General features: G+C 44.5%; 1 protein-coding gene across 2 annotated transcripts; it reads right to left on the bottom strand.

The window, feature by feature from the left end:
* Positions 1-123: 123 nt before the first annotated feature.
* LOC137664543 (glycerol-3-phosphate acyltransferase 3) lies at positions 124-23,260 on the bottom strand. 2 transcript variants are annotated; one of them, XM_068402664.1, is made up of 12 exons: positions 23,089-23,260; positions 12,980-13,052; positions 7,420-7,690; positions 6,844-6,918; positions 6,281-6,370; positions 5,983-6,076; positions 5,453-5,568; positions 3,909-3,964; positions 3,340-3,425; positions 2,685-2,813; positions 2,123-2,202; positions 124-1,281 (listed from the first exon to the last, which is right to left on the bottom strand). In XM_068402664.1, the coding sequence occupies exons 1-12, from the start codon at positions 23,230-23,232 to the stop codon at positions 1,155-1,157; spliced, it is 1,341 nt and encodes a 446-aa protein (XP_068258765.1). In that variant the 5' UTR covers positions 23,233-23,260; the 3' UTR covers positions 124-1,154. The 2 variants fall into 2 exon arrangements, with proteins under 2 accessions (XP_068258765.1, XP_068258766.1); XM_068402665.1 differs by lacking the exon at positions 12,980-13,052 and having other exon boundaries at positions 23,089-23,165.
* Positions 23,261-27,813: the final 4,553 nt, after the last annotated feature.

The following is a 27,813-nucleotide window of genomic DNA, read 5'->3' as shown; positions in this document are numbered from 1 at the left end:
CAACTACAACTGGTCCTTTATGTCACAGTGACTGAAATTTCCATGACCCTAATTTTAAGTTTCCAGGAAGTATAACTGTTTTATTTACACACATTTAGAGAAGAGTATAAAAGCCACACAAGACACATTAGAAATATAGAATTTATTTCTCTTTACATTCAGACAGCAATATATTGCAGATTTGAACATGCCACACCTTGTATCATAGTGACTTATGGATCCTATGTTCATAGTTGTGACAGCTATTCCTAGCGCAGATCAACACAAAACATGTTTCTGGAGTGGCTCTCTTGAGATCTTTAAACCATTAGCAGCAACTTTTGCAGAAGGGTAGTCTTGAAAACCCACTTCATAAAAATTCGTCTGTCATAGCCTACATTATCCAACTGCTTACTGTATCTTCCCTTTACAGCTCCCGATCTCAAGAAAGCAATTTCAACAGTAGCAGTGGATAGGGAGATTGAGGACTTGCCCCTTTCTTCCCTCCGGTAGCAGTTCTCAATAAAGGCAATACCATGTTATAAGGCCACCAAATTCCTCATGGTCCATGAACTGTGCTTTCGGTAGGGCAGTTCCTTTCCCATCCTTTAAGGTCTGCAGCCCTTGCCTCCCTTCCCTCCTTGCACATCCAGGTGCAAGTTAACCAAAAGAGTCAATCTTTACACTTCTGACAATATCCCAAAACATTATTTAAGTCATCTACAACTAAAAGTCTGTGAGCAACAGGAAAAAACGACAAAATTTTGTTATGTTTAAAGCTTCAAAGTACCATGAACAAGAGGTTATCTTCACAACCAGTGTCCTGACAGCATCTGTTCAGTGTACTTTCCTTCATCCTTACAAACTCAGAAAAACTGTGGTGCTTTCTTCCTTTTGCTTCTTAATTCTCCACACATTCAGCTCAAGAATATCAGGAGCTACACTGCATCATCACATGAAGATGGGGAGAGACAGGGAAGTGAGAAGAGTGAAAAGGGAGAGAGAGATACAGAGACACTGCCCTTTGCAGGCTCTGCACCAGCCATACAAAGAATATGCATACACTTGATGAGGGATTTTGTTGCTTCAGTTTTTGGTTTGTTTTTTTTTTTTAATTAAAAAACATAATTCCTGCTAAGGCTGGTTGTGCAAAATTAGTTTTCAAGAACCACCATTCAGTCTGACTCTGTTCCTGCAGACAGACCTCCTATTGATCCATTTCTCACTAGCATTTTGCTGTAGTTTTTCTGCTGTTCTTCTTTGAAAGTATCTTTGACTTTTGCTCGTTTCAGACCACCATCCCTGGAACAGAGCAAGAGAGAAAAGTAACCCATCACGATTGTTACCACTATTGTAATCAAACTATATATTGTATTAACTTAGTTAACTCTAGAGTCTTAACCTAAAAGATGGTTAAGGTAGCTTTTCTTCAAAACTTCTAGAACATCCAAATTTAAGCATGTTTATTAAAACATTTACCTTAAGCCATAACGCTTATGCAGTCCAAAGTTTGAGTTTAGCCTGTTAAAGCAGCTTACTTGTGTTGGTAACAGGCTGCATCTACCGCAGAAATCTTTGCCAATCTGGATGCTAATTCCCTAGACTGTAGAGGCAGTCAGTCTTGAGCCAGTTGTCTCTAGTCTTACATCATTCAGAAGGCCAGCTGGGCCTCATAGTTGAATCCATTTGCCTGTTCTCTTCATCAGAATCTTGCTCTCAAGTTTGTTTCATGCAGTCCTATGAAATCTAGGCATTATGCTGCTACTTACCGAAGTAGGACATAAGAAAGTCTGAGCAGAAAGCCTCAAGCCCTGTGTTTTATTTTTTGTTGTTCGTCAGTTTTGCCAAGTAACTTCAATTCTGCTCCTTCATCTCAGCATGAGAAACAACTGTTAAGGGACCCTTGCAAAAGCATCAAGCCTTTAGGTGAAGCTCACTGCACAGAAGCTACATGCTCCAAAGACTTTACGCATCTCTTACTTTTACTTTCATATACATGCATGTGAAGTTACTCCCTTGTTTTCTCATGAGTTGAATAAAGTTATGGTGAATCTTATCTGTCACAAAGCTAAGGGAAGAAGCACCTGTCAGTCAAACTAACAACAGATAGTCCATGAAGTCTAACAAGGATGGCATCACTCACCAGGGAAGTTCAGTCAGTCCTCCTTGGTGAGCAATGGCTGACCTCACTCTGTTGGCAAAGTGAACAGCATCTTCGCCTTCCTTCAAGGTCATAAATTCAACATAATCAAAGCAGAGAGAAGTGAATTGAAACAGACTTCCATAACACTTTTCATCTGCTGCCTCATCAAATTAGCTCACTGCCAAATGATCCGTCCTTTATCATTCTAACACAATGTTCCAATGTGATGATAATTTAGCTCATTTTTCCCCTAAAGTGTTGAAATTAGGGGAAAATTTTGCTCCAACAGGATGGAACATCAACAGCGTTGCTACTGTGAATAGCACTATATTTACTGCTATCCTTTGCATATTTGATGCACTGCTGATGGTACAAAGGTGCACCAGGAAAAGCTAAGTCAAATCATACAAAGTCAACACTAACAGTGTTTATAAGTCCAGTATAAAATTCTGATTTGAAGACATGGGGTGAGTAGGGATTTGGGGGGAAGAGAGTAAAAAGAGGCACTTGCAGACACAGTCAAGTTCTTAAATAGTGATCAGTCAACCAGATGCTAGATTACCTTTCTAACCATTGGTGGCATGTACCACACGTTGCAAACAATGGCCCAGCTGGTCATTATTCGCAGCAGATAGCTCACGATGTTATATTTGCTGCTGTTCCAGAACGCGTCTCCAAACTGAGGATCATACTGTAAGGGATCACAAAAAATAAATCATAAAACCATTTCCCACAGACCACCACAGCTTGTCTCAGATCTGAGGTGGATGATTTCAGCCACATGCCAGAGTACGAGAAAATTCACAAGTTTGCTTAGAATGAGGCTTCAGAAAAATCAGCCTGTGCTTATTAGTGCTGCTTGCGATGACACGACAGATCCAGCAGCAGATGTCACCCATTTGCCCAAACAGCCAAAAGAGCCAAGTCTGCTGCGAGCTGCATGCTTCTCTTCCCTTCGGCACTGGGAAGGAGTAGCTGGATCTCCCTTCCTTCCAGCTTTCTGGAGGAAGAAGCTGACCCTACCAGGTCCTACCAGCCAGGCTCCATAGGCTGAAGGACTTCACTTTCTCATTTCAGCCACTTACACTCTAGAAGTCATCCACGGCACGTAGTCAATTGCCAGAGCTACTGTGCAGCTGTACCGAGACAGCTTCCTACCACCCCAACAAAAACAGATCCCAAACTTTCAAATTCAGCAGCCAGCTATTTCCACTTACTTTGATTGCAACAGGATAGATTGTTCCTCCTATTTCAAAGCTCCCCTTCTTGAACATCATCACAGATGTATTGTTTATGCAGGTGCCTGTCCAGAAAAGAAACTAAAGTCATTACTTCACACAGCCTACCACATTTCAGTAGCAAGACTACATCAACACACAGGTCTTACACTCACTGAGGAGCAAATGCAGGCCCTTTATGGGCAACTTAAGCATCTCTCCCATCTGCTTTCACTCTTTCTCTCATGACTGACACCTTGAGTGAAGCCAGAACATGTGAGAGACAAAAAGCATGAGGTAGAAGTTAGATCTGTAGGACAGTGAATTGATATCCACAGTGCAAAAGAAAATCTTCCCATTCTTCTGCCTACAGCTCCTGCCAGGAGACCCAACAGCCAGGGACAGTATTGTGTTGTCTTCATGTAATCTCATGTTAAAGATGAAAAACAGGAATACCCTAATAAAATCTAAGCCAGAGGTGAAGATACATTTGAGCACCAGAAGCCATGAAAAGAGAACAGGGATGACATTTACACTGAATGGAGATAAGGAGCAGTTCAGCTTCTTACCTTCTGGAAAAATTAAGATCGGGAGTTTGCTTTTATCTGCCACATGTTCCCTGAGTCTGTGGAAGCAGAAGAAAAGCTTAAAAAAACAGCTCCTTTCCACTTTTCTTTCTCCAGACAGGTGCATAGAAAATATATTTACATATAAGACATTTATTTGAAACCAAAGCCTTTTACTGGACACTAATTTATACTTGCTTTTCTGTTTCAGACAAACCTGAAGCTTTGCGCAAGCCATCCCTTAGGCCCCTGGTGCATTACACTGAGGCAACACCCTGTTTTCTTTCCTCCATATTATTTTAATAATGATTGTCAGGGAAGCCAACAGTCCAATTAACTGATCAACTCAACCTGGAAGAAATTGCCTACATAAGAAAAAAGTCTTGTGCAGTGGTCGTCCATCCAGGGGCTGCTTACTTAACAGCAGATTTCTTAAAAAGAGGACTCCTAAATGCCTACAGCTCACACTACTTGAGTAACACTTGGATGACTTGGCAAAGCTGTCCTGCTGCACAGAGGCAAATGAGGTGAAGAAGTTATTCTGTCAAAATTAACCTCAAAGTTCTTTAAAAATGAGGAGGAATTTCTATCACTGTACTGTAGTGTTCATGGGTATGCCTTTGGTGACAATCTGCAGAAAATTGCCTTTGTAAGCAGCTCAGACATAACTAGACACATTTTTGCCCCTCACCCAAACAAGCAAAGCTTGTTATTTCTAGTGGCTCACAATATCAAATGAAGTTGAGACAGTTCATGTCACAGAAAGCCCATTTTTTCATCAGTATTTCTCTTCAACAGAAAGTCCCAGAACTTGAAGTATCTTCACATCCTTTCAAAATGTATATAATAATGTCATCAGACATTAGTTAATTATGCTGATGACTACCCAAATGAGATGTTTTGTGACAGTCTGCTGCAATCCAGACCTTACCAGAACCTTTGGTCTGAACCGTTTCACCCTGTATGAACTTTTCAAGCCTTCCTTGGTGACCTAGGAACCTGACATTTTGACTGCAGTCTGCTGTACCAAAGCCCACACAAGCAAGCATATTCAGGTCATTCTGAATGATCCAGTTTGCTGCATACCAGCCCTCCAACTCACTCCAAGAACTGCTGTTGAGCCACTACTATACTGATTGCTTCCACTCCTACCTACATCTACTGATTTGCAATACCCTGCATCACATCATTCCAGCCTACAGTAATGTGGAATTACAGACAACTCGTATCCCTGTGATTAGCATTTATAAGCAGCAGTCACCATTTGGAGTGAGACAACTAGATATGGCTCCTGCTAAAAGAAGATGCTTTCGCAAGTCAGTCTTTTACCCTCTTGAGATCCCAAGGTTCCAAGTTCCCTGTTTCCCCACTGCAACCTCATCAGCTGCTTGGGCTTCTGTCTTTCCAAAGCTTTAATTCCTCTCATCTAGGTCTTTGATTGTTCAATGACTCTTCAGGGATTACATACCCGGGCATGGCCTCTCAGGCACTAGTAGGTACCGGAGCTACACTAGCACCGCAATCCCCTGCTCCAACCCACACCTCACCTTTTTGTCACTAGATGGCGATCTTTGATTTCCGAGCGTTCAAACCAGACGTGAGGACATGCCTTGACTGTGGCTCTCTGAATAACTCCCATTAGTCCACCGTGAACCTGGCCAACCTGCAAGCCCAATAAGGCACATCAGCATATGAGACACCTGAAAAACAGAACTTCCTCTTCTGCATCCCCCTCAAAAAAAAAACCCAAACACACTGGAGACTGCAAACCAGGATTGGGCAGTACCCACAAAAACTATTAAAATGCATTCACTCGAAAGGATCTAAATGCGTGCATGGAAGCATATCAAGTATTTCACCAGATGAAGAGTTAGCATCAACACTGCCAGGACAACTTTGCCAGCATGTAACTTGTAGACCAGCTTCAACACAATTTATACTTTTCCCCACTGACTAGTGCCCACGTTAACATCTCTACTGTGAAAGTTAAGTACTGAACTCCACAACCAATACTCTGCAGTCTTTCCCTCTCCTGGTCTCCCTCCCTTTGCTGTGGCCATCATGGATCTTCTCATACCATTGCATAGCATCCATCGTTTGTCAAAATGATCGCGTCTATTGGTGATGTGTGGTTGGCAACACAAATTCCTCCTTTCTGAGGTTTGTTTTCCCTGCAATTACATAATTTTTTGTTAGACTACTAGTGCACTAAGCACCACATTACACACACAACAGGTTCTATAAAGCTGTCAGGTGAGTCAGCATCTAGTGCGACATTAACCTGCAGGTCAGGAAAAAGCTGCCCATTTCAAATGGGATACTCACACACACAGAAGTATACACACGCTTTGCTATCATAATGTCAGCTCACTCACTTGTTGTGGTAATGGATAGTACCAGACAGAGCTCTGACAAGGATGCGGGAGCACGTGAGGTGGACCACTTCACTCAGATAGTTTTTCACACTGAAAGAAATCACAGGCATCTGGAGCATCCTGGAAAGCAGCTAGACACACACACAATATTCTCCAGACTACTCAACACAACTCAGGGAGGAAATTTTACTGGTACTCTGGAGCAGAGAGGGATATTCCCAGCTCTACCATTCACTTGCTACAGCAGCTCAGCCAAGACACATCATACCCTTGGTCTCGCTTACCTAGGCAAGGCTGTCATCACCTCACTGGGTACTTTTTATCCCAGCACCATTATCTCCCCTAAAACACTCCCTTCGAGTCTCTCATGACAGCAAGAGGAGCCCATCAGAAATCACCAACCTCAGCCCAAGTTCAAAATGCCACTAAAAGCAAGGCCACAAGTTTGTGGGTGGACTATCAGCAGTCTATCACTTGTAAAATCTATCCAGTCCTAATCTTGAGTTGTTTGCACTGATGCAACTTGGCAAGTTCATCTCTCACACACCACACACAGTACCTACCTGCTGTTTGGCAGCTGTCCTACCATTGTTGTCCCCACAATCATTGAGGTAATCCCAATGGCAGCGAGGGTAAAGCTACAGACAAAACAGACATTAAATCAAAACAAGTAGTTTTGCTCACTTTAATATCACTTTCCCCTTTAAAATGGAAAGTGATTGCAGGAATTCAATTATTCCTCAGATACTTGACATAGTCAGTTTTCTAACTCAGTGATTTTCTGACACATTGCTCAAAATCATGGTATAGCAAAGGCAGTAGATTCAGATACCCCAATGCACATAATGTCAGGGAGTTTTAGAGCTTACCCAACTCACACTTATGTTGCCAACACACATGACACCACGGAAGCATTCACAGTAAAGATTACCACTAGCCCTAATCTACTCTACACAGTAAATAGCAAGATAACAGTGTTCTGAACAGCTTCTTAACCATTCAAAGGAGAGTTTGAATGGGTTGATCATCTGTATCTGCTAATGCTGCTTTTGGGTTAAAAAAGCTGAGATGTTTCCCAAGAACACACACATTTACGTGTTCCCATACTGACAAAAATCCCTCAGCACCCATGACCTTACCGTAGCGGCAGCAGGAAGCAGTACCGCACTATAACCCCAATGACCCACACAACAGTCAGCCTCAGGCTGATGTAGTGGAAGTTGACATTAGTCCTTGTGAGGAGATTCCAGGAGACCAGCTCTTCAGAAGAAAACCTTTGGGTGACTTCATCTTCCACAATGGCCTCAAACCCTTTTCTGCAGAAGTAGAATATGTCAGAGAATTCGAAGTCCACTCGATGCAGACGCGCAATTTCTTTCTCCATAGGCGTTTCATCTCTTTCAATGATACCTTGTGAAGGAAAGGATAACCATATGAGAGTAACAGTCATCCTCTAAATCACCCACTGCTCTGCATTACTCAAGGAGACACATTTACTGCCAGAGCCCCTCCTGTGATAGCAAGATCAGATGGGTAGTTCAACACAGCACAATCTTCAGTAGGCCAGTTCTACCTCCCCTTCCTCCCCATAAGCATCTTGAGCAGCAACTATATCAAGTTCTGTTGCCTACTGAAGGTGAAGCAAGAAGGCAAACCCATTCCCACCACCTGACAAGCCCTCAACTCAGCAACTTTATCCAAGACCATCTTATGCTTCCAGAGGAAACCAAGTGAGACCTTGGCCTTTCCATTCCCTGCTCCTAGTGCTCTGTGTATTTAAGGGCGTTCAGTCTCCCCCACAGAGGCTTCCCTGTTCCCTAGGCCCAACTCTTGTTAGACTTTTGGGCGTCCCACAGCCACATTCAGCTGAGACATGCTCTATTGATACCTGCCAAAGTCCCAGACCGCAAGAGCTACCTGACATCTGTGCATGGACCAGCTCTGAACCAAACGCACCTCCCTCCCTTCATAGCACAAGTCTCTTCTACAAGCACATACAGGACCACACCATTTTTTAATTTTAGCTTAAATCAAACAAAGAAAAACCCTCAAAAAAACTACAAAGTCAAAGTTGTGCCTAGAGGTGCCTTGATATAATTTAGTTGGGCACTAACAGCTGTGTTTCAGTTGAACTCTGCCCACATAATGCCTTGCAATAGAAAAGAAACATGGAGAGTTCAGAACTGCAGTACAAATAGCAAGTATCCCCTCTCCTTGCCCCTTTTCTTTTTTTATACTTATGGTCCGATAAGCACCAATTTCTCACTAGAGCTTTCAAAGTCAAGGACAAATTGTGTAAGCTAAATATAAAGATCAAGTAGCTGCTTTCTGGTAAGCAAGCCTGCCTCCAGAAATTGATGACTGAAGAAATCTAGAGTAACATTTAACCAGAACAACCATCCCCTGAGACACTCAGCTAGGATTACAGAGGTCCAAGTTCAGGTTGCCACTCTGTCAGACACCCTCTGACAAATTGCATAATCTCTGTGCTTCCATGTTGAGATAAAAAAATGGGAAAGGAGGAAGCACCCAATTGTTTCAAGCTACTAGGCACTTTCCCACAACTACACATCCCACCATGTGGAAATCTGCATCCCAAGGAAGTCTGGCCAACAGAAAAACTCTGTGAATGTATTTGCTGTGCAAATCACATGCAACATTTATATTACAAGTGACACAGAAAGTCTTTGTATTGCACTGTAGCATACATATGGGATAACAGAAGAAGTTCCAAGATACAAGTCCCACAAATCACTTGAGCAAACACTAAAGAACAACACTGAAGAAAGATGTCACACTGCAACAAAACCTATTAGCACCTTCAGCTCTGAAACTTGGCAGCCGCTACTTGCAATTCCACCAGCAGACTGTCTCAGCGCATTATTCTACCACTAACCTACAAATATAAATCCTTAACATGGCACACCCAAACATCCACATGCCCTTCGAGATCTAAATTATACAAAGGTGCATCACATCAAACATTTAGCAGGATGGACTACACTTATATCATGTTTTAAACCCGAACCAGAGCTCTAGTTTGTGGTTCAATTTTTCTCTCAGTCAGTGCCTTAAACCTCTAAGCTGTGAAACACCCAGGGTTGTTGGCAAGTCAGCCCAGCCTGTCTGCTCCATGCTGCTGCTGGGGTGGGAGACAGGTCATAGCCAGGCAACTGGCCAGGGCAACTCTCCAGCACCCATCACACAAGTACCACTCTTCTCTCCAGTTTCCAGGAGAACTGGGAACACTTCCTCCTTATCCAGCCCCTGGTTCAGCATCAGCCAAGCAGTTGGCTCCCCTGGCTCCTACTTCTTGGCTGAAACCAGCCCAGGGTTCAAGTTTAACACACTGCTGGCATAGCTGAGATAGCATGGCTGTAATGTCTTGCCTTACCAGCCTGCACTGTCATTGTCACACAACACCCCCAGGCACAAGCTGTCCTGCAGCTTTGAGACAAGCTACTCCAAGCCAAGAACTCAGCAGCACCTGAAGGTATTATGAACAGAATTAAAACACATGCTGCTCAGGTGATATACTTAGCCTTCCTGTAATCAGAAGTAACATTTAATGGCCTTTAAACCCCTTGGCCATGGGCAGAGCTGAGTTTGCCAAAGACAGCTAAAAGGCAGCATTAAGCAGGAGTACAGCAAGCATCACCCTCAACCAAAAAAAGCCATAGCCACTGCTTTACTCAGTGTCACAGTACAAGCCCCAAGCCTTTGAGTTTACGTAGTCTAGTCAGCTAATTATACCAGGCTCAAGTTTGACACTATCCACTTATAGTCACATTATTTGCAAAAGCTTTTCTTTTAGTGCATGTCATTTTCAAAACTCTGATTTTTGTGTTTTTTAAACCCACCAACTTGAAGAGGACTGCCTTTTGACACAGCCAACACCCACACCAACAGCTAAGAGCTCGTTATTAAGCTGCAATGAGATAGACATCTAGCCTCCAAGTATCTGCTCAGCCAAGAGGTACCGTTGGGCCCAGCACATGCACACACTGCCCTCTAACACAGAGGTACCCTGAAGTGACAGCACCAGGTAATTCCGCACACAGCAACTACACCAGCCAACTTTTTTCTTGGGACCATTTCTTATCACACCACCAATGCAGGGCACTGGCTGCCACTTCTGCCAACAGATGTGAAATACACTAGATTTGGTACTGCAGAGAAAGGTGGTGTCTCCTCAGTCATGCTCTCTCTTATCTTTCATATTGAGGGACACTGGATTTTAAGGTCTCTGGGGCTGACCATTTTTGCTCTGCCTGGGAACAGGAAAACTTACCCCTGCACATGCATCTGCAATGCTCCCTCTGATCCTGACCCACCTCCTTGGGAGGACTGGATGATCAGGGAAGATGGACAAGGTGCTACACATGCTCCATCAGCACTTAACACGCATATGCATACCCACACAGACACTTACCTTTACCCTGGTTTAATCAGCTACTCCATAATTCATTATCACCAGGAATTTCTCCGCCCTCGGTAAATATTGTGTAATGCAATTGGGTCTTTCTGCCTGCTCATGTTCTGGCACCTCAGGGGATGCCAACTTATATGCTGTACTATTAGACCTACACCTGCCCTGGCCCTCAAGTACCTTCATCCACATACAGGAACCCAGACTCCTAATCACAAGCCACTTAGTCCTATGCTTAAAAAGCTCCCAAGAGCAATATACAAAGCACAGCTTGGCACTGCAGACTCCACATCTCCCATGCTCCCCGTACCTTCTCAAGCAAGGAATAGTTAGACTCCAGCTTACTGCAGTAAGAGCCACCTACAGTGGGGAAAGGTTTTAATTTTAATTTCAAATATAAAAAGGACATTAAAAAGTATACTTCAGGCCACCACTGTGATTGTGTATCCCCATCCATAAGACGGCTTGAACACAGACTGCATGCAATCACCTATAGGAATTACCTCAGGCCATTTTTACTAACTATGACTAACGCTCCAGACAGTGGAGTGAACTCAGATTACTCCAGGTTCTGAACTACAGCACATATTAGCACTATACATCCCTCAGTCACACATACAGTGGAAACAGGTACTTCTAGATTTATGGAAAGATAGCTCATAGAACATAATCTACTAGCCAGGTCCTCTCTCCCTTTACCTTTCTTTTCTAGAGAAGAAAAAACTATGTGCCAGAATGATCAGACATCTAGGAAGACAAGAGCTCCTACTGTGCGGCTAAAGCAGCACAGCTGGATCTCTTGCCCTTTCACTAATCCATGACATGATGAGATACTATCACACTTACAGGAAGGAAAAGGGTATCTTGCTGGATCACTGACAACCTGTGACACACAGATAGCACGACACTGACATTATTTGGAAGGATCACCCACCTTGCCTTCCCCTCACTCCCAAAGAAACCCCACAACTTTCAGGACACTGGTGAGTGATATGGGACATACTTTTTCTCAGCCACTTTAAAGTCAGCAATTAAATAAGAAAAATTTTAACCTATTTTAGGAGCTGCTGTGCAGTACCTCAGTTTATTAGTACAAGTGCCAACTGATAGTTGGATCTGCTACCATCATAGGCTGTTTCATGCCTGGCCTGCAGAGTACAACACCAGTGTTTATAGTACTGATAAGGATACTCCTTTGGAGACGAAACGCACACAACCAGTTCAGCAGTTCAGTCCCCATTACTGTATCATGTTCGCATGAGCTAATTTGTAGAATCGGGTAACAACTGACTTGTCTACAAACTGGCAAGCTGGTCCTGTTTCCAGCTGTGCTGCCTAATGAGGGAGCACACAAAAATGCTGACACAGCTGTCAAAACCAAGCAAATCAATAGCAATACGGAGGCAGTCAGGAACTAGTAGAAAACCAAGCGCTGGCTGCAATGCCTTGTTCAGTCTTCTATTTCCTGGGCAAACTCAGACTGCTCTGACTGTGCTTACAGCTATGAAGTCTTACAGCCAACTCTGACCTAGTACAGCCTACCATGACACACACAGAGTATGGGTTAAGATACAGTAAAAGAACTAATTTCAAAATTAGGCTAAAGGAAGAAATATGAAGCAACTCTTGAGCCATCTTTCTACAGAGAATGAGTGTAAGAAGTTCGTCTGGCAAACACTGAGGTAACTCCAGGGGGCAAAACGTGAACAGCAGCAGACTAAAGAAGGGAACAAGTGTAACACCACACACTTCCATCCAGCAGTCCTACAACATAAAAAGCACTGAGCTTGGGAAAGAAAAGCATTGTCCACTTAACATTCAGATCTCCTCAGAGATTACTGATACTCTGATGCTGTTAGGACTGAGATAGCTGGCCAGCAGCCCTGCAAGCAGTGACCTAAAGATAGATTTCAAGACAAAAAAATCAAGCTCATATTGTAGCTCAAAAATCTCCCTCAACCATGGACAGTTTCCATCTTAAGCTCTACTTCGTTTTGTTAATCTTAACGTTATTTCATACCCTTCCCTTCCTCATCCCCTGATTTTTTAACCATTCAGTACAAGCCAGTAAAAGAAGCATTTCATTCTGCAGGGACAGTTCCTGTGCCAGTAGCATTGCAAAACAATTACAGGTAACAGTTAGCTTGTAACCACCCCACCTCTTCTCCAGTTCTCTCATGCACACATCTAACACCTCAATTTGAAAAGGACTCATTTCTCCTACTTTAGAACATTAGTCTCCTCAATTTGACTTTACCCCAAGCTCTCACCATTAGCAGCAGGAGTCTTTAGCATCTGTGGCTGTGGCTTTTTGACACCTTTTTCTAACCGTATAGTGGCCCACTGTTGAAGAAAAAGAAAACATTAATTTCACAAATGTAGCATTCACTTAAAAAGTCACCTAAAAGGCAGCAGTTAATCAAAGACACGTTGTGATTTTCAAAGAGTATCTTCACCAGATAACCACCACCCATCTTCCTTGATGTGTCCACAAATCCATACACAGTTCCTTTGAAGAAACACTGCTTCAGGGTATTTAATGATAATAAAAACAAACCACTCAGTGCTAGTCAGTATTTCCCAACTCTGCTTGCCACTCTTTGGAAAGCCAGCTTGGTGCTTTACAGATGTTTCAGTTCCAGTTCAGATACACAGTCACCAAGAGCCTGATAGGCCTCCCTCAGCCTTGCTACTTGCACACCAGTCATCAAGTTGTGGTCATATGGGGAGCTCCAGGATCTGAGCTAGACAACAGCCCCTGAGCACACAGCAAGTGTTCACAGAGCCGACAGGCACATCACAACTCGGCTTGTCTTCTTTCAGAATAGTTTCACAATACTGAAGCAAAAAAGTCCTAACTAGGTTAAGTCAAACTGAGGCCTGTACACAGCTAACTCCACTAAAAACCAAACCAGCATTTGCAGTCATGGGAAGTCTCATTTAAATTCAGTCTCAGTCCAGAGAGTATTGCACCCAAGATTTCTCCAAGCTGAACAAAACTGAAATCTCCCTTGACTCTGCAACTGCTCATTTTTGGCATTTTAGAGCTCTGAGCAGCAGAGAAACAGGCCAAATCACCAGCTCTAGTGTACAGCTGCAGAGAGTCCCTTCCCCTGCCCTTGGGAAGGGCTGCCAGCTCACTGGGGTTAACTTGCTCTTTTCTAGGGAGTGGGCTGGGAGATTTCAATGAGATTGAAAAAGGTGATAAAGTAAGCTCTGCTCTTCAACAAGTATCAAAGCTTCCCAGCAGAACCACACTGGCATCAGGAGACTTCCTCTCATTTCCAGCCATGATGGGGCTGGAGCCAGTTTAACCTGTTCTTGGGCCAAAAGGCTTTCTTGACCTTCAGCTGACTCAGTTCCACACAGTGCTTTTAAATAGCCCTTCTACCTCCTACGTCAGGCTTCATCTTTATTGGGTTAACAATTACAACCCATTCGCCACTCCAAAGCCTGCCTGTGATGACAGAGCAGCCCTTCTTCCTTTCCCTACGTGGCAGCTTTGTGAAGGGATGGAAAGCTCAGCCAGAGGGTTGACTTTGTGACTCCCCGTTATGCGCATTTATTCCTCCCCCACGAGACTTAATCCTATTTCCAGGAATACTGTTATAATAGGCATTTCCAAGACAGAGAGGTGACCTGGCAGAAACGAGCTCATATTAAAAGATCATGATATTACCCTGTTCAAACCTTAACAACATAAGCAGTATCAAAGGCATACTTTGTTTTAGCAGCATACAGATGGTCCTTGCTGGTCTGCACAGAAAATACCCAGACCAATGCTAAACCATGCAGTTTCCACCTCTCCCCTCCAACATAGCTGTGGGGCATTTGGAGATGCAATTCCCTTTTGAAGGGTCAGTATCCTGACTCACAGCATTATCTCCACCACATAACTTCCCAGGAATAGCCAGAACAACCTACCCTGCCAATATATTAACTTGTTTTCTCAGTTCTGGTGCTGCTAAGGCAATAGCCATACCAGGAACTAATTTTACCTGTAGGAGTAACTCAGTACTTCCCAGCTACACAGTATCCTCAGCAGTGCTATGGCCATAAAAGTTCTGGGGAACACCAAAATGAAACATTGTTCAAGGAAGAAACTATACACAATACCTCCATTGCTACAATTCTTCTACTAAATGGATTTGGGGGTACAGGAGGACCAGCAAATACATTGACACAATCATTCTCTGACCAGACTTGAACCACTGTATTCAACGAATTAAAATCTCTGTAAGCAGGTAAGTCACTTATTACATAGAACAGTAAGAACATACTTGGTTAATATTCTCAGCCATATACACTACCTGAGAAAATAAGATTTCATCTTCCAAATCATCTCAAACAGGTAATCAAAACCTAGCACTGCCACCTTTTGCTTCTCAAAACCTCAGAATAGTTTCTGTTTGGTGCTCAGAAAGAGTATGCAACAGTCCCTTCACAATGCTCTTGGTACAGAAATCCTGCAGTTATTAGTTCATACTAGACAGTGTCAAAAAGTTTGAGCCTCAGCACAAGCCATGAGGACACAGGCTATTGAGACATGCCTTTGTAATGCTCAAAAGCTTGCAACATCCTACTGTACTGCGGTATCTTTTGACATTTTGCTATGCAAAGGAAGCAGTGGACTCTGCACAAAACAGACAGAAATTGCAGGGTCATGTTACCCAAGTAAGTTTCTACTGCTTAAATGCATTTATCTACCCTATTCAGAAAAGTACATTCCTGCTTCCAAAGTAGTCTGACCTTTGGTCCACAGGTTCATCTAACTCCAGAAAGCTGCAGTACCCCACCCAGGGGATGGAGGGGACAGAGACAAAGACTCGAGAGGATAGTTCCCTTTGCCCTCTAACCATGCCTTCCCAAGAGATGGGAGCACTGCCACAAGCTTGACACCAGAGTGGCATCTTGTACAGAACATTGCACAGAACATTCCAGAGGACAGCTGACTTGTGCTCCACAAGTCATTAGTCAAGGTAAGTTTTACTTTTGGTGCCAGATCTCCCAGGGGATTTAAACATGCTTCATAAAACCACCAAGGATGAGATCAGCTCCCCCTCTTGCTCCCCTTTTGGTCAGGAGCCTTTGGGCATTCATAAGGGCCCACATCTACCAGATGCTACAAGCAGTTTTAAGTCCTGTATGTCAGCTTTCTTCTTGCCTCGATCCATCGTATTTCCAAATACTATGCACGTTCCTGCAACCAAGCAGCAAAACATTTTTACTTTACTATACTTACTCTAACCCTTCCGCTTATTCTCAGGCACCTGAAATAAAGGCATTATTAAAGCCAAAATTTGAACTTTGATCAAGTGAAAAGCTTGTTTATATCCAGTTTGGAAAACAAAAGAGATACCACATGCAGCAATGTGAGTAATTTCCCTTCCTTCCTGCTAGCTAGGGATTTGCACCATCCGTTGCCATTTCAGCTGGTTCCTGTGCTAAAGAACAACTTCATGCTACAAAGACCTATCACAATGTAAGCTGATCCATCCCACAGAGGGAAAAATAACGTGTTTGTGTATTAGAGATCAAAAAGCATGAAACGATTATAAGCCATAGCCTCCATTCTACTCAGGAGATGAGCAAAAAGCAGACTGGCTGGTCTTTTCGGATTTATCACTTACCAGTAATACTGACACAAATCTAAGCAGCTTCTCCCAGCTTGTGAGTTGGTGCTGAACAGGCAGTCTCAAGTACCCTGGTGCAGACCTAAGTCTTTAGCAGGGATTCCTAAAGCAGTTTTGGGGAATGAGTATAAAACACCGAGCTCCTGAATAGATCAAAAATAGTTCTGCAGTTAGGCCTACCCACTGAACTAACACGTAAAGTTAGAAAGCAGCATGATCACAGAAACTACACAAACACTGCCACAGGTCTGATTTTGAAATTTTGGTGTTCCAGCTACTCAGGACAAAGTAACTTGGATGCTTTAATCACACAAGGCACAGTCTAAAGATACCACACTTCACTAGGCAAGGAAAACACATCAACATTTCCCTGAGAAGGTTTCCCTCCCCATCCTCATAGGAAAGGCTTCTAATTTATCAGCACCTTGAAAAAAAACCAAAACACACAGCAAGTCAAAACACTTATCTCCAGGTAAGATAGTTGCCAGATAGGCAACTATCTCCAAAGCCAAGCTTGACATGTTTTTTCATGAAAGCACATCTAGACATACTTTGTTAGGTTCAATCACAGGTCAAGTTATTAGGAATGCTTCAGAGACTTCCCCTATTTCCCTAACAGATGGAGCTTTGCCTTTCACCCCATTTATCACCTTTACATCACCTCTGGCTTAATAGCAATGCTTGACAGTCATTCAGAAGAGGAGAGAATTACTGATGATGACTGAAATCTGCAGTCATATGGAGTCAGATCACCAGTGCTCCCATATTTAAAGGCACTGCCAGGTCATGTTCAGAGCAAAAGTTCACACGCTAGGTTAGGTGAGTGCTCCTCCTTGGAGGCTCTCCAAACCCCAGTCACAACAGAAAGACTTCATAGCACTTCCCACACAATGCTACATTGTTTAACGCAGCAAAATCTGCATGCCAATTATTGGGTTGTTTTGTGTGAGGAGGTGAGGAAAACACCACTATCAAGAGGAGCAACCATTTCTGAGCGAGGGGAAGAGGTCCTCTGTGGTCTCCCATGTCATCTTTTCCTCATTCTGATGGGACACCCTTGTTCCTGCCTCCAAGCAGCTTTCCAAATTTTTCTGCATATGAGTTGTATAGCAACTCCTTCCTGGTGGACAGGTATCCAAAGAACAACAGAGTCCAGCTTTACAGGAAAACACCAAGGGCATCAGCAACAGAAATGCCAAGCAGCTTGTTTTACACCAGCTTCACAAACTGTTACTTTCAGGCAAGCTCTGAATACAGCTGCTGTTATTTCTTTAACAGTATTTGCTTGTCACCAGTATCTGAAATCCCACTGTCCACACGCTGTGGAATTGAGAGCAGTTTCAGATCAGAGTTGTTGACCAGGAAGATGCTGCATTAATCAGTGATGCAACCCCAGCAGAGGGTAACCCCCAGCTCTGCCAAGCTTACTTATGTGCAAGGAGCCTTGATTATTAAATCTGTGGAAAACATACATAACAGCCTTCATAGGGCTGGGATCTAGTTTAATACAGCCCAGGGACTTACTTCAAGACTACGCAGCAGATTTGCTAAAATACTATTCTGAAAGTCAGTCCAAGCCCTGTAAACAAGGGTGCGTCATTCACATCAGGCATATCTCCAAAACACGCTTCTTGTCAACATCTGAGCTGGCAGCCTTCAGAGTTACTCTCTCACTTCAGAGCTCTCCGTTTTTCCTCTGCGCAGCAGTCCTTGACAGAGGAGGAGACACAGAGAGGCCTTCATTGACACTGTGCAATGACATTAGTCAGCAAAGCTTGCTTCAGAGGCCAGCGAGGTAAAGAGGAACCAGTCAAAAACCCACAATGATTCACCTATTTATTAGCTTACACATTCTCATTTTCCCTTCCCCACCCTTATACCCAGAACCACATGCAATCCTGGTGGTGGTTCATGGGAAGAAGCTGAAGCTGCAGCCTGGTGTACTTGGGACAGGACGTAACAGCCCATCCCACCTACCCTGCACAGCCACGACCTACAGTTTCACCACTGCCACCGAAAGGTCCTTTTTCCCCCCTCAGGTATATTATTCTCAAGTTTAGGGCCATTCACATTGCCAGGGTCATCTGCAACGCAAGTACATTTCAATTAGAAATCGCTTCTGTTACAAGGAGCTGCTATTAAACCCAGATGGATCAGTTACAGAACATGAAAAACACCTACGACTTCAATCATCTGTTGTGCATTACAGCACAACCAGCAAAACCAACCACCCAAGAAGAGTTTCTCTGCTAACTGCAAGCCCCACAATCAAAGAGCCTCAAGAGATCGGGGCAGGGGGGCGGTGCATTCAAAGGGCTTGCAGCCATCAATAAACCATTAGCCCAAAAATACACAACAACATGATGTTAGTTTATAGCCAGGCTGTTTCTTAACACAAGTGTGACCTAATACCTCCACTTCCCTCAGGCTGGCTTGTTTCTTAGTATTTCACAAGTAACACGTACCACACGGTTTAAAAATACAAGAAATTTCTTCCCATTAAAAAGAGCAAGCAGGGTAGTTTGTACAAGTGTTGCTGAGAAGTCAACCCTACTGTCTCAGGGAGCTAGCCACATCCAAAAAAAATCAGTAGACTGGGGAAAAAAACCCAACAGAGTATTGGAATTAGTTCTTAACAAGGTGAGCTGCAATCTGTCAAGCAGAGATCATCTCTCAGGGGGGCTCATCACTACTGCCAAATATATAGGCACACAGTCTAAACCAGTCCTCCAGATTTTCTACAAATTGATGGAAATAGATTCCTCTGTGGTAGTGGCTGCTCTGTGGGCCTTAAAGACGAATCACTTTCTGAAAGGCTGGATTTCTCCACTGCTTGGCAAGAGAGCTCCAACGGCATGCTTGCAGGGGCCATATCAGCCCCAACTCAGAGCAGAACTTATAAAAGAGGCAACAGACTAAGACAGAGGAAAAATGAGACCAAGAGGTAAGGACGCAGTAAATTTAAAATTGGAAGCTATGCGATGATGTTTAAAAAAAAACAGGGAGAAATGCAGCATGCTGTGATAATCACAAGAGGCAGTCCCCAGCATTTCAGCAACAGGAAAGATTTCTGTGGCAAGTGATTTCACAAGCATACGCATGGCAGGTGACTAGCCCAGACTAGCTCCTTGTAGGAGCAAAGACCTGCTGGAGATGCTTTTGTAGCAGTAATCCAACATTTTAAAAAAAACATGCTAACATGGTGCCAGAGATCCTTCTATTAACACTGAAAGGGAAGCCACAGGCAGAAGCGAGCAGTTTCCTAAAAGTTTGCTTCGTTTGGCAAGTCAATTCAGAAGCAAGTTAATGTCCTTCAAGGAATACCCATGTGGTGGGGGAAGCACGTTTTCTAATAGCAAGTAATCTGCCTGCTGTACTGCATTCCTCTGGTATTAGCATAGCTGGTCATGCTTTTCTGCTCTTTTTCCCCTTATCACATTGGAAAAAAATATAATCAGAGAGGAAAAAATACACTTAAACACCCCATATAAAGCTGGTCATCCCTGGTGCAGTACTTAAGGGTCAAATGCAACACACAACGCAACCCAACAGAAGAACATCGTCAACACTGCTGTGTGTACATGCTGCATTCTGCGTAGAAGCATGTGCTTGAGGAGGCAGCCCAGCCTAGAGAAAAAGCTATTGTGCACCAACCGATCTCCCTTGTCAGTAATATCAGATAGTCAAAAGTACAAGAACACTTTGTTCCTAGAAGGAGCTCTTCCCCTCCCTTTTCTTTGACCAAGCTTGCAGCACTGGGAACAAGCTTCTGCCCTCCTGAAACAAGCAGGAACAGATTTATTTTTATTGGCAGGAAAAAACTCAAGCACAAGTCCAGTATCATCCTCAATTTGCACCATACCACAGCCTAGACAAAAACTGAACACTACAGACTCATTTTTATATGCCTTTTTTCATCTGACATGACAGTGGACCAGCAGACATACCACAGTGAACTGTGTACTCTCCATCTACCTACCATAGCCCTACCTGGGCTAAGTTGACAGACTTGGACCCTCACAACAGATTAGCTTTAATAAAGCACATGTTGTTACCTAAGAATATATGCTGTGTAGGAAACAGACTGCATAGTCACTGTGTCCTCCCACTACACCAACATGTGGGATATACACAGGCAAAGCCAGAGAACAACTTGGTATTCAGCTGGGGTGCACAAACAGCCACCACTTTGAAGACAGTTCCCGCAGTCTAGCCCATCAAAGAGGCAACGAAGGCAGCAGCAGCAGCACCATCCTAAGTGCTCTGCAGGCCCACGAGCCCACCATCCTGCAAAGAGACAAGGGAAGACCACCTGGGAGATCCAGGGCTGGAAGCCAAAGAGGAAGCTATTAAGTTAACCACTGTGCTGAAAAAGGTCTCAGCCATCAGAGACTGCAGCATCCTATGACTCACCATAGTCACTAAACAAACTGCTGCTTCTCAGGAGAAAGCCTGCATACTCCATTCAACAGTCCAGGAAGTTTCAGACACCTGGGCAACTGTACAAGGCTAGCAGCTATGTATTTAACACTTTCCATTGTTAACATGATTTTTGGCAGGGAAAAGTCAGGTGAAACAACACGTAACTTCAGGGCTGCTTGGAACTGGCTGGCAGACTATCAGCCTGTCTCTGTCAGGCTGCTAACCAAGACAAGACTTGTGAGCCAAGGAACAGGAGACATTTCACAACAAAACACTTTGATTCAGGGATTCTCCCCACGCAGGTATTCTGATGGCATAAAGAATCCACAGGCAAAGCAAGGCCAAGTTGAGATAAGTGGATTACCTAGGTGGATTGAGCTTCCTCACTCTCCTGCAGCAACTACAACATACCAGACCCTTCTCCTCAGAAGACTTCCCAGTTTGTCATTGGCTTTTCATTTTTTAATATATTTTAAATATATAATATTTAAGTACAATATAATCATGTATTAGTATCATATATTTTAATATAATGAATGGCATGTAATTCCAGAAAGTATTTCATGCAAAAGTAATGGCAACTCTCAAGATAAGTAATTATTTCCTCCCTCAGGCATCAGAAGAACTCTTACAAGTCATCACCATCATCAGTTGCTGGCATCATATGCCATCAGTTGCTTCTCCATACTTCTGCCCAAAACATTTTGAGTCACCTCTCATCGCAACATTTGATGACGCTAAAAGATAATGATGAATGATCTAAGAATAAAGAATGTAAACTGTGGTTAATCACAGGTGACGGCAAGTCATCCAAACAAGACTATCTTACTAGGCCATCTGGATTGCTCTCAGGCCAGTGTGACCTTCACCTCCTCAGCCTCTGCTATCCAAAAATTTTTTTGCAGTAATAACTGCGTCTCCTACCCTTAACAGTTATCCTCATACCATTCAGGGCCCCAGAAAGTACTTCAAGCAGGTTCATTCTCACCAAAAGCCTTAAAACATTTTAACTTAAGATGCATTTAACAGACGCCATTTTTATTAGGTGGCTGGTGGGTTTTTTTAGCCAAGCACCAAGGATCTTGAAGGCATTGAATTACATGAGCAAGGTTTGACTGAAAACCTCATAGAACAAGACGAAATTAGACAAAACCTACTTTCCATAGTCACGTATCGATGTATATTGCATTGTCACAGACTGTGCCTTGCGCCATTTTACTTTTTCTCCTTACAACTGTTTTGTTGGTTTGGGTTTCCCTCCTCCTTGGAAAAAGCATAATAAAGATTTAAATCAGATCATTACCACCAGCCATTTTAAAACACTCTTCCTCACCCACCACTATGTGCTTCAGAGGGAGTGTTTTTACACACATATGAACTACAGCACATCCAGAAAGCAGTTCCTTCGCAAGAAAGTCGCTTTCCCAGAGAATCTGGGGGAAGATGGCGGCTGAGGTGCTGGACACGTGTGACTCAGATGACAGTCCATGTCTCTGAGCATCAGCACTCCTGGCACTTGCCGTCCCAGGCACGGGGCATGCTGCCAGATATTTATACCCTCCAAGAGCATAACCTGGCACTGTTCCTCTCAGGTGGCAAATAGCTGACACCAAGCAGAGACAACCGCGCCCAGGACATGGTACAGCTTTAGGTAACAAGATTTCACGTTCCTGCGGGTTCAAGGAGCACAGGCCAGCATCTGCACAACCACTAAATTCATACACATTTAGGTTTCTGCCAAAGGGCTTGAACTCCAAAACTAAAAATGGTCACAGATGCCGCCAGACAGGACATACCCTACCCCCTCTCCTCCACAGCCGCCGCTCCCCAAGGCGCGTCGGGGGGACCGACGCTTCTCTGGGCTCCCCAGCCCTGGGCTGGGCCCCACGGGCTGGAAGGGCCGTCCCCATCGCCTACACACCTGCCCGCGCGGCCCTCCCGCCCGCGCCGGGGCACGGCACTGCCCAGGGCGCGGCTGGGGGCGGCGGCGGAGCAGTTACGCTTCCTCCGACCGGAGGGAGCCGTGCCCGGGGAGCGGAACCCGCCAAGTCTCCTCAGGACGAGGCACAAATGTGCCGGCGGCACGGGGCGGAGGGGCGCCGCCGGAGAGCAGCAGCGCGGGCCGGGGGAAGGGGAGACAGGCCCAGCCCCCGCGGCGTGCCCCCCGCCTCACGCCAGACCCGGGGGACATCTTAACGGGGGCGCCATCTTGGAGCCCCCCGGGGCGGCGGGACAGGACCCGCGGGCCGCCCCCACTCCCCGCGCGGCGCGACTCGTCGTGTGAGGGAGGGCGCCGGGCTGAGGGGACGGCGGCCCCCGCCTACCTCCAGCGTCTTGACCAGGACCCACATGTAGGCCTCGGAGATGCCCAGCGAGACGCCCAGCGCCGAGGGCAGCACGATGAGGGCGAACACCAGCGCTAGCCACACCGCGGCCACCCGCGCCAGCGCCGCTCCCACGTCCTCCATCGCGGCCAGCACCCGAGCACGCCACCGACGCCGCCCCCACTAAGAGGGCGGGCGCCGCCACCCGCCGCCCTAAAGCCGCGCAGCCGCCCCCCGGCCCGCCCCCGGCCCGCCCCGCTCCGCCCGCCCGGGGCCGGGCAAGGGCAGCGGCGGGGGTGACAGAAGGGGCCCGCTGCTGCGTGAAGTTTAAGGGGGCTTGTAGGCGTTTCTACAGCGAGTGTCTTCTTGTAAAGGGGAACAGAGGGTGCTCCTTACCGAACACATCCTTTTGGAAGCACAGGGCTAGGGAGATGGGGCTTTGCTTTGAGAGGTGATGCCTGGGGGACGGAGAGCAGCTAAAAACGGGCCACGTCTGCCCTAAAAACTCCTTGTGTAGGAAAAAGGGCTCCAATGGAGCTGGGTGGGAGGGTGGCAGTACTGCTACAGCGTACCGTTGTGCTTCATGGCGGTTGCATGAGCAGAAAGCCACAGGAAGCCCGAAAACAGCAGCTTGGGAAGTAAAAGAGGAAAGGAAAATTGGGAAAAGCTCCTGGATCTGTGAATAGTAAAGTAGATAAGGACAGCTAAAAGAGCGAAAAGGGACACGGTCTGCACTTCAGCCAGCAGCATGCGTGGTCTGTCTGTGTTGTGTCTCATGCCTTGAGCTGGGAAGAGGGATTCACTGAGGGACTGGCGCTGAGGGTACCCGACCGAGCACTTGGCACACGCCAAGAGAAACAAAACTGTGGAAAACGGCTAAAGGAGGGTATATCTGCCCGGGCCTACACACTGCAGTCATATAGCACTTGGCATGACACAATCTATACCAAGAAAGCAGTGTTAGCAGAAAGAGGCTGAAGTAGATATCAGCCTTGCTGAAGCATCCTGGGGGAAAGGAAGAACATTTTCCTCCAGGAAAAAGGCCTTCAACCTGATGTCCACATGCATCTTTCATAGGCATCATCTTTTTCCTAAAAAAGGAAATTTCCCTCTCCATATTCGAGATGTCATAAATCTAAGAGCCAAGTGCTTAGGATCCAAGGAAAAACCTGAATTAGACTCCAAGGTCTTAAGAACTAATTCCAGGAGGGTCATGTGGACAAGGGCGTTGGGTTCTTGCTCTTATTTTTGGCTCTGGCACTGCGTCATCTTGGTCAACTCTTCGCTGCTCTCAGCGTCTCACCTCTCCTCCCACTCTTTCCTTCATCTAGTTAGATAATTTCTCTGAGGCAGAGACAAGATGATCTGTGATGAAGCCTCTGGGCACAACCACCACAGAAACAATCACGCAGCTAGATCTGAGATTGCCAACCAGCACTTTAGTGTTTTCATCCCTCTGAGTGTTTAGTTGTGATCATGCCCTAAAGGCCCAGTTAGGACTGAAGGCAGTAGCCTGTCAGTGCCATACACACATGTCTCCATTTAGCCTGCATCCAAGGCTAAACAATAACCAGCTGTTCTATCACCCAATGACCCCTCCCCAGCCAAGACAGGGAATTGGGAAAAGGAAGGAGACTCGTAGGTTGCAACGGAAACAGATTTAATAAAATAAGAAAGCCAATATTGATACTAATGCTAATATGAAATACAGAATTATACTCAGCCCAGATAGTGGTCGTGAGCTGCGCACTCCCAGCTGTGAACGCTAGATGTCAATCACTGCGAGCACCACAGCTCCAGCGAAAGCGTGACAGTCACAACGAACAATGAACGGGAGAGCAGGCCTTGGGAGCAGACTGACGAGCGAGACCCTCCAGGGATGGCGACCATTGAGAAGAGAGGGCCATCCCCAGCAAACTTTCCAATTTATAGTGAACATGACATTTATGGTATAAGAATACTGCCGTTGGCCAGCCTGGGTCAGCTGCCCGGGTTTTCGCTCCTCCTAGCTTAAGCACCTGGCTAACTTGAAACTGCGAACAACCTATGGCTGGCCACAAACTAAAACAAAGTGTCTTACCAACTTTGTTCCCACCATATCAGGTGCTGCACTCTTCTCAAAAAAGGCAGCTTTTCTGAACAGAAAATTGATTCTATGATTCTACCCCAGCAAAACCAGGACAGCACATTAATGCAAGAGTCCCTACTCCAAAGAGCTGTACTACAAGTGGTTTTCAAACATTACAGGGGTGTGTGGATCCAAGTCAATTAAGAGTGCCCAAAGACTGGAACAGAAATAAATCAAAAGAACATTACTTTCCAAACCAGGTGATATTCACAACACATACAGCTGTGGGTAGCTTTAAAATAATTTTGTATTTTGTCTGTTGCTTCACAAGCAGAAAGTGATACATGACATTTAGTACTTGCTCATGAATTGTCATCTAGGGCACAAATGGCAAAGGCCAAAGGCTTGGTTGGTCGGTTTGTTTTTACCTGGCATTAAGGAGCAGAAGTCTCCACCCAAAGGACAGATGTAGCCCAGGTAGAAACAGTGGATGCTCTCTAGCTCTTGAGGAAAAGAATACAGTGTTCACAGTAACATGTTGTACAGATTTCATCTCCATTACATTTCAATATCTTCATTTAGACAGTAACACCTAAAATTGCCATCTGAAGCAAGAATTGCAATACAGATATTCCTGTGCAAGGCAAAGCTTTTTGTGTTTGTTGACAAAACCTGGAAAACTGAAAATAAAGAACTTGTTTGACTTAGTCCATGTGCTTGTTAACCTCTGCTTTAGTAAAATGCAAAAAAAGTCTTGACTCAGCACGGTGTATGTAGATTTGGTGGCATATGCCAAATTCCTGAGTCTCAGAGGGCTGAAATCCATCACTGTCCCTGAATCATCAAAAGAAAATTCTGGAGACCTCTACGTGTAACATTCACACATGGAATTAAGACACCACTTTTCTGCTACAATAGCCTGGCTATTGGACCTACTGCCTCTGTGTGCAGGCTCCATGAACAAGCGGCAGTAAATGAGCAGTCTCTACCAACATGTGTGTTTTAGAGCAGGGGAAGGCGACTGGTTTGATCCCTACTGTCATTACACACCAGTGAGAAAAAAACGCTGGCAAAAAGGTATTTTGACAGGAGGCAGTTTCAGGCACAAACAGCCATTCTGTATAAGCTGAAGAGAAGCAGGACAGAAGCAAGTCTCACAAATAAACAGAAACGCGTATTTTATGGCATCCAGGTTTTCCCTCCATGCTTACATGAATAATTCACAAAGCCATTAATGTTAAATTGGAAAAAAATCAATTCTGTTCTTGAGTTGCTTGAAGAACCATCTTCTCTGCCTGGGACAGCAGGAAGGAAACACGCCTGCTAACCTGACAGCCTCCTCTTAGTGACAGAGCTGCTGGCAAAGTCTTATCACGAACGTGCTGAAGTTCATCCTTCGCACGTATTTTGCACTCCCGTCAAAGAATAGCTGGCTGCTAACTCCAAAAACTGTTGACTTATTTAAAAAAAAAACAAACAGCTTGCTCTCTTTGCCAAGTGGCCTTTGTCTTTTAAAAGGATATAGCTGTTATAAACCACTGATCACCTATATACTGATACATTAGTTTCAAATTAATTCCGTCATTACATTTTATTTGTTTGTTCTGTAGCCTGTGAGAAGATAAAATTTCTCTGCCTTACTTTCGCCAGTGACCCTGTTTTCCTAAGAGAGGAGGACTTTTTTCTTTCAAGCACTAGGGCCATACCTTCAGCATGGGTAAGACAGCATGATTCCACTGAAGACATGGAAAGAGTGCTAGTTCTAACAATTTTCCATGCTTTATTTTTGAAGGCCTGTTTTATGTACAAAGGCTACATGTAGTCACGCTTTCTAGTGGAGTATTTTCCAGTAAAAAGTGCAAACCGTGAGAAAGAAGCATCCCATGAGAATGTATCAGAATTGATAAACTTGGAAGAAAACATTTTCATATATCCTTATTTTTCACTTTATTTCACAAAATACAGTACATACCAAAAAAGCTTCAGTTGAAATTATATGCTTCAAGTTTATCTAAACCAGGTGCTTCGGATGGATCCAGTAAGTGTGGTTTGTTTTTTAATTTTGTGAGAAGTTACCATGATTCTTAATTTTTCTTCTATAAACACTAGTAATGTATTTTTATGTCTGTAGTAAGAATATATTTACATTTATTGCCTTAATATGCATGGCTATGTAATGTAATGCATTATTTTAACAGGGGGGTGGATTGAATCAAAGACTGAGAAAAAGCACGTGTAAAATTCTCATCAGTCTTACCACACTGCTTTTCTGAACAATTTATTTTTATGTTCCTTTGGCTATGCTTATTTTATCTCGCTTAATTATCAGAGCCTATCAAGTTTTGGCGGTGTGGAGCATGGCTGCAAACTTGGTTTTCAGGATGAGGGAAATCTTCTTATACCGACTTGAGAACAGAGCCTGGATGGTGTCACCTCATGTGTCAGTCACTCTCCCTTTGCTAAGTTATTGCACGCGCTATTGGCTTCTGGTAGGTCAGATCTAATAAAAAGTAGCTTTTCATTTGTCTCCTGTCACTGAAGCCGGGCAGCTTCAGCATATCAAGCAGTTTCATCTCATGTAAATATCTGTATTTTATTGGAAATAAATAGGGTCAGGGTAGTTATCCTAGTACTCCCTTTTATCTTCTGCTGTAGAG

The sequence above is a fragment of the Nyctibius grandis genome, chromosome 6 (genome assembly GCF_013368605.1).
Source record: "Nyctibius grandis isolate bNycGra1 chromosome 6, bNycGra1.pri, whole genome shotgun sequence".
NCBI lineage: Eukaryota > Metazoa > Chordata > Aves > Nyctibiiformes > Nyctibiidae > Nyctibius > Nyctibius grandis.
Note: the sequence above shows the minus strand (reverse complement) of the source record. Positions and strands in the feature narration are given on the sequence as shown.

What these genes read in the sequence shown, in the direction of transcription:
- LOC137664543 (XM_068402664.1), bottom strand. Translation starts at nt 23,232, where the DNA reads ATGGAGGACGTGGGAGCGGCGCTGGCGCGGGTGGCCGCGGTGTGGCTA. An exon ending in ACTATCCATTACCACAACAA is followed by an intron (nt 6,077 to 6,280) that starts GTGAGTGAGCTG and finishes ATGTAATTGCAG; the next exon opens with GGAAAACAAACCTCAGAAAG. An exon ending in TGCCACCAATGGTTAGAAAG is followed by an intron (nt 2,203 to 2,684) that starts GTAATCTAGCAT and finishes ATGACCTTGAAG; the next exon opens with GAAGGCGAAGATGCTGTTCA.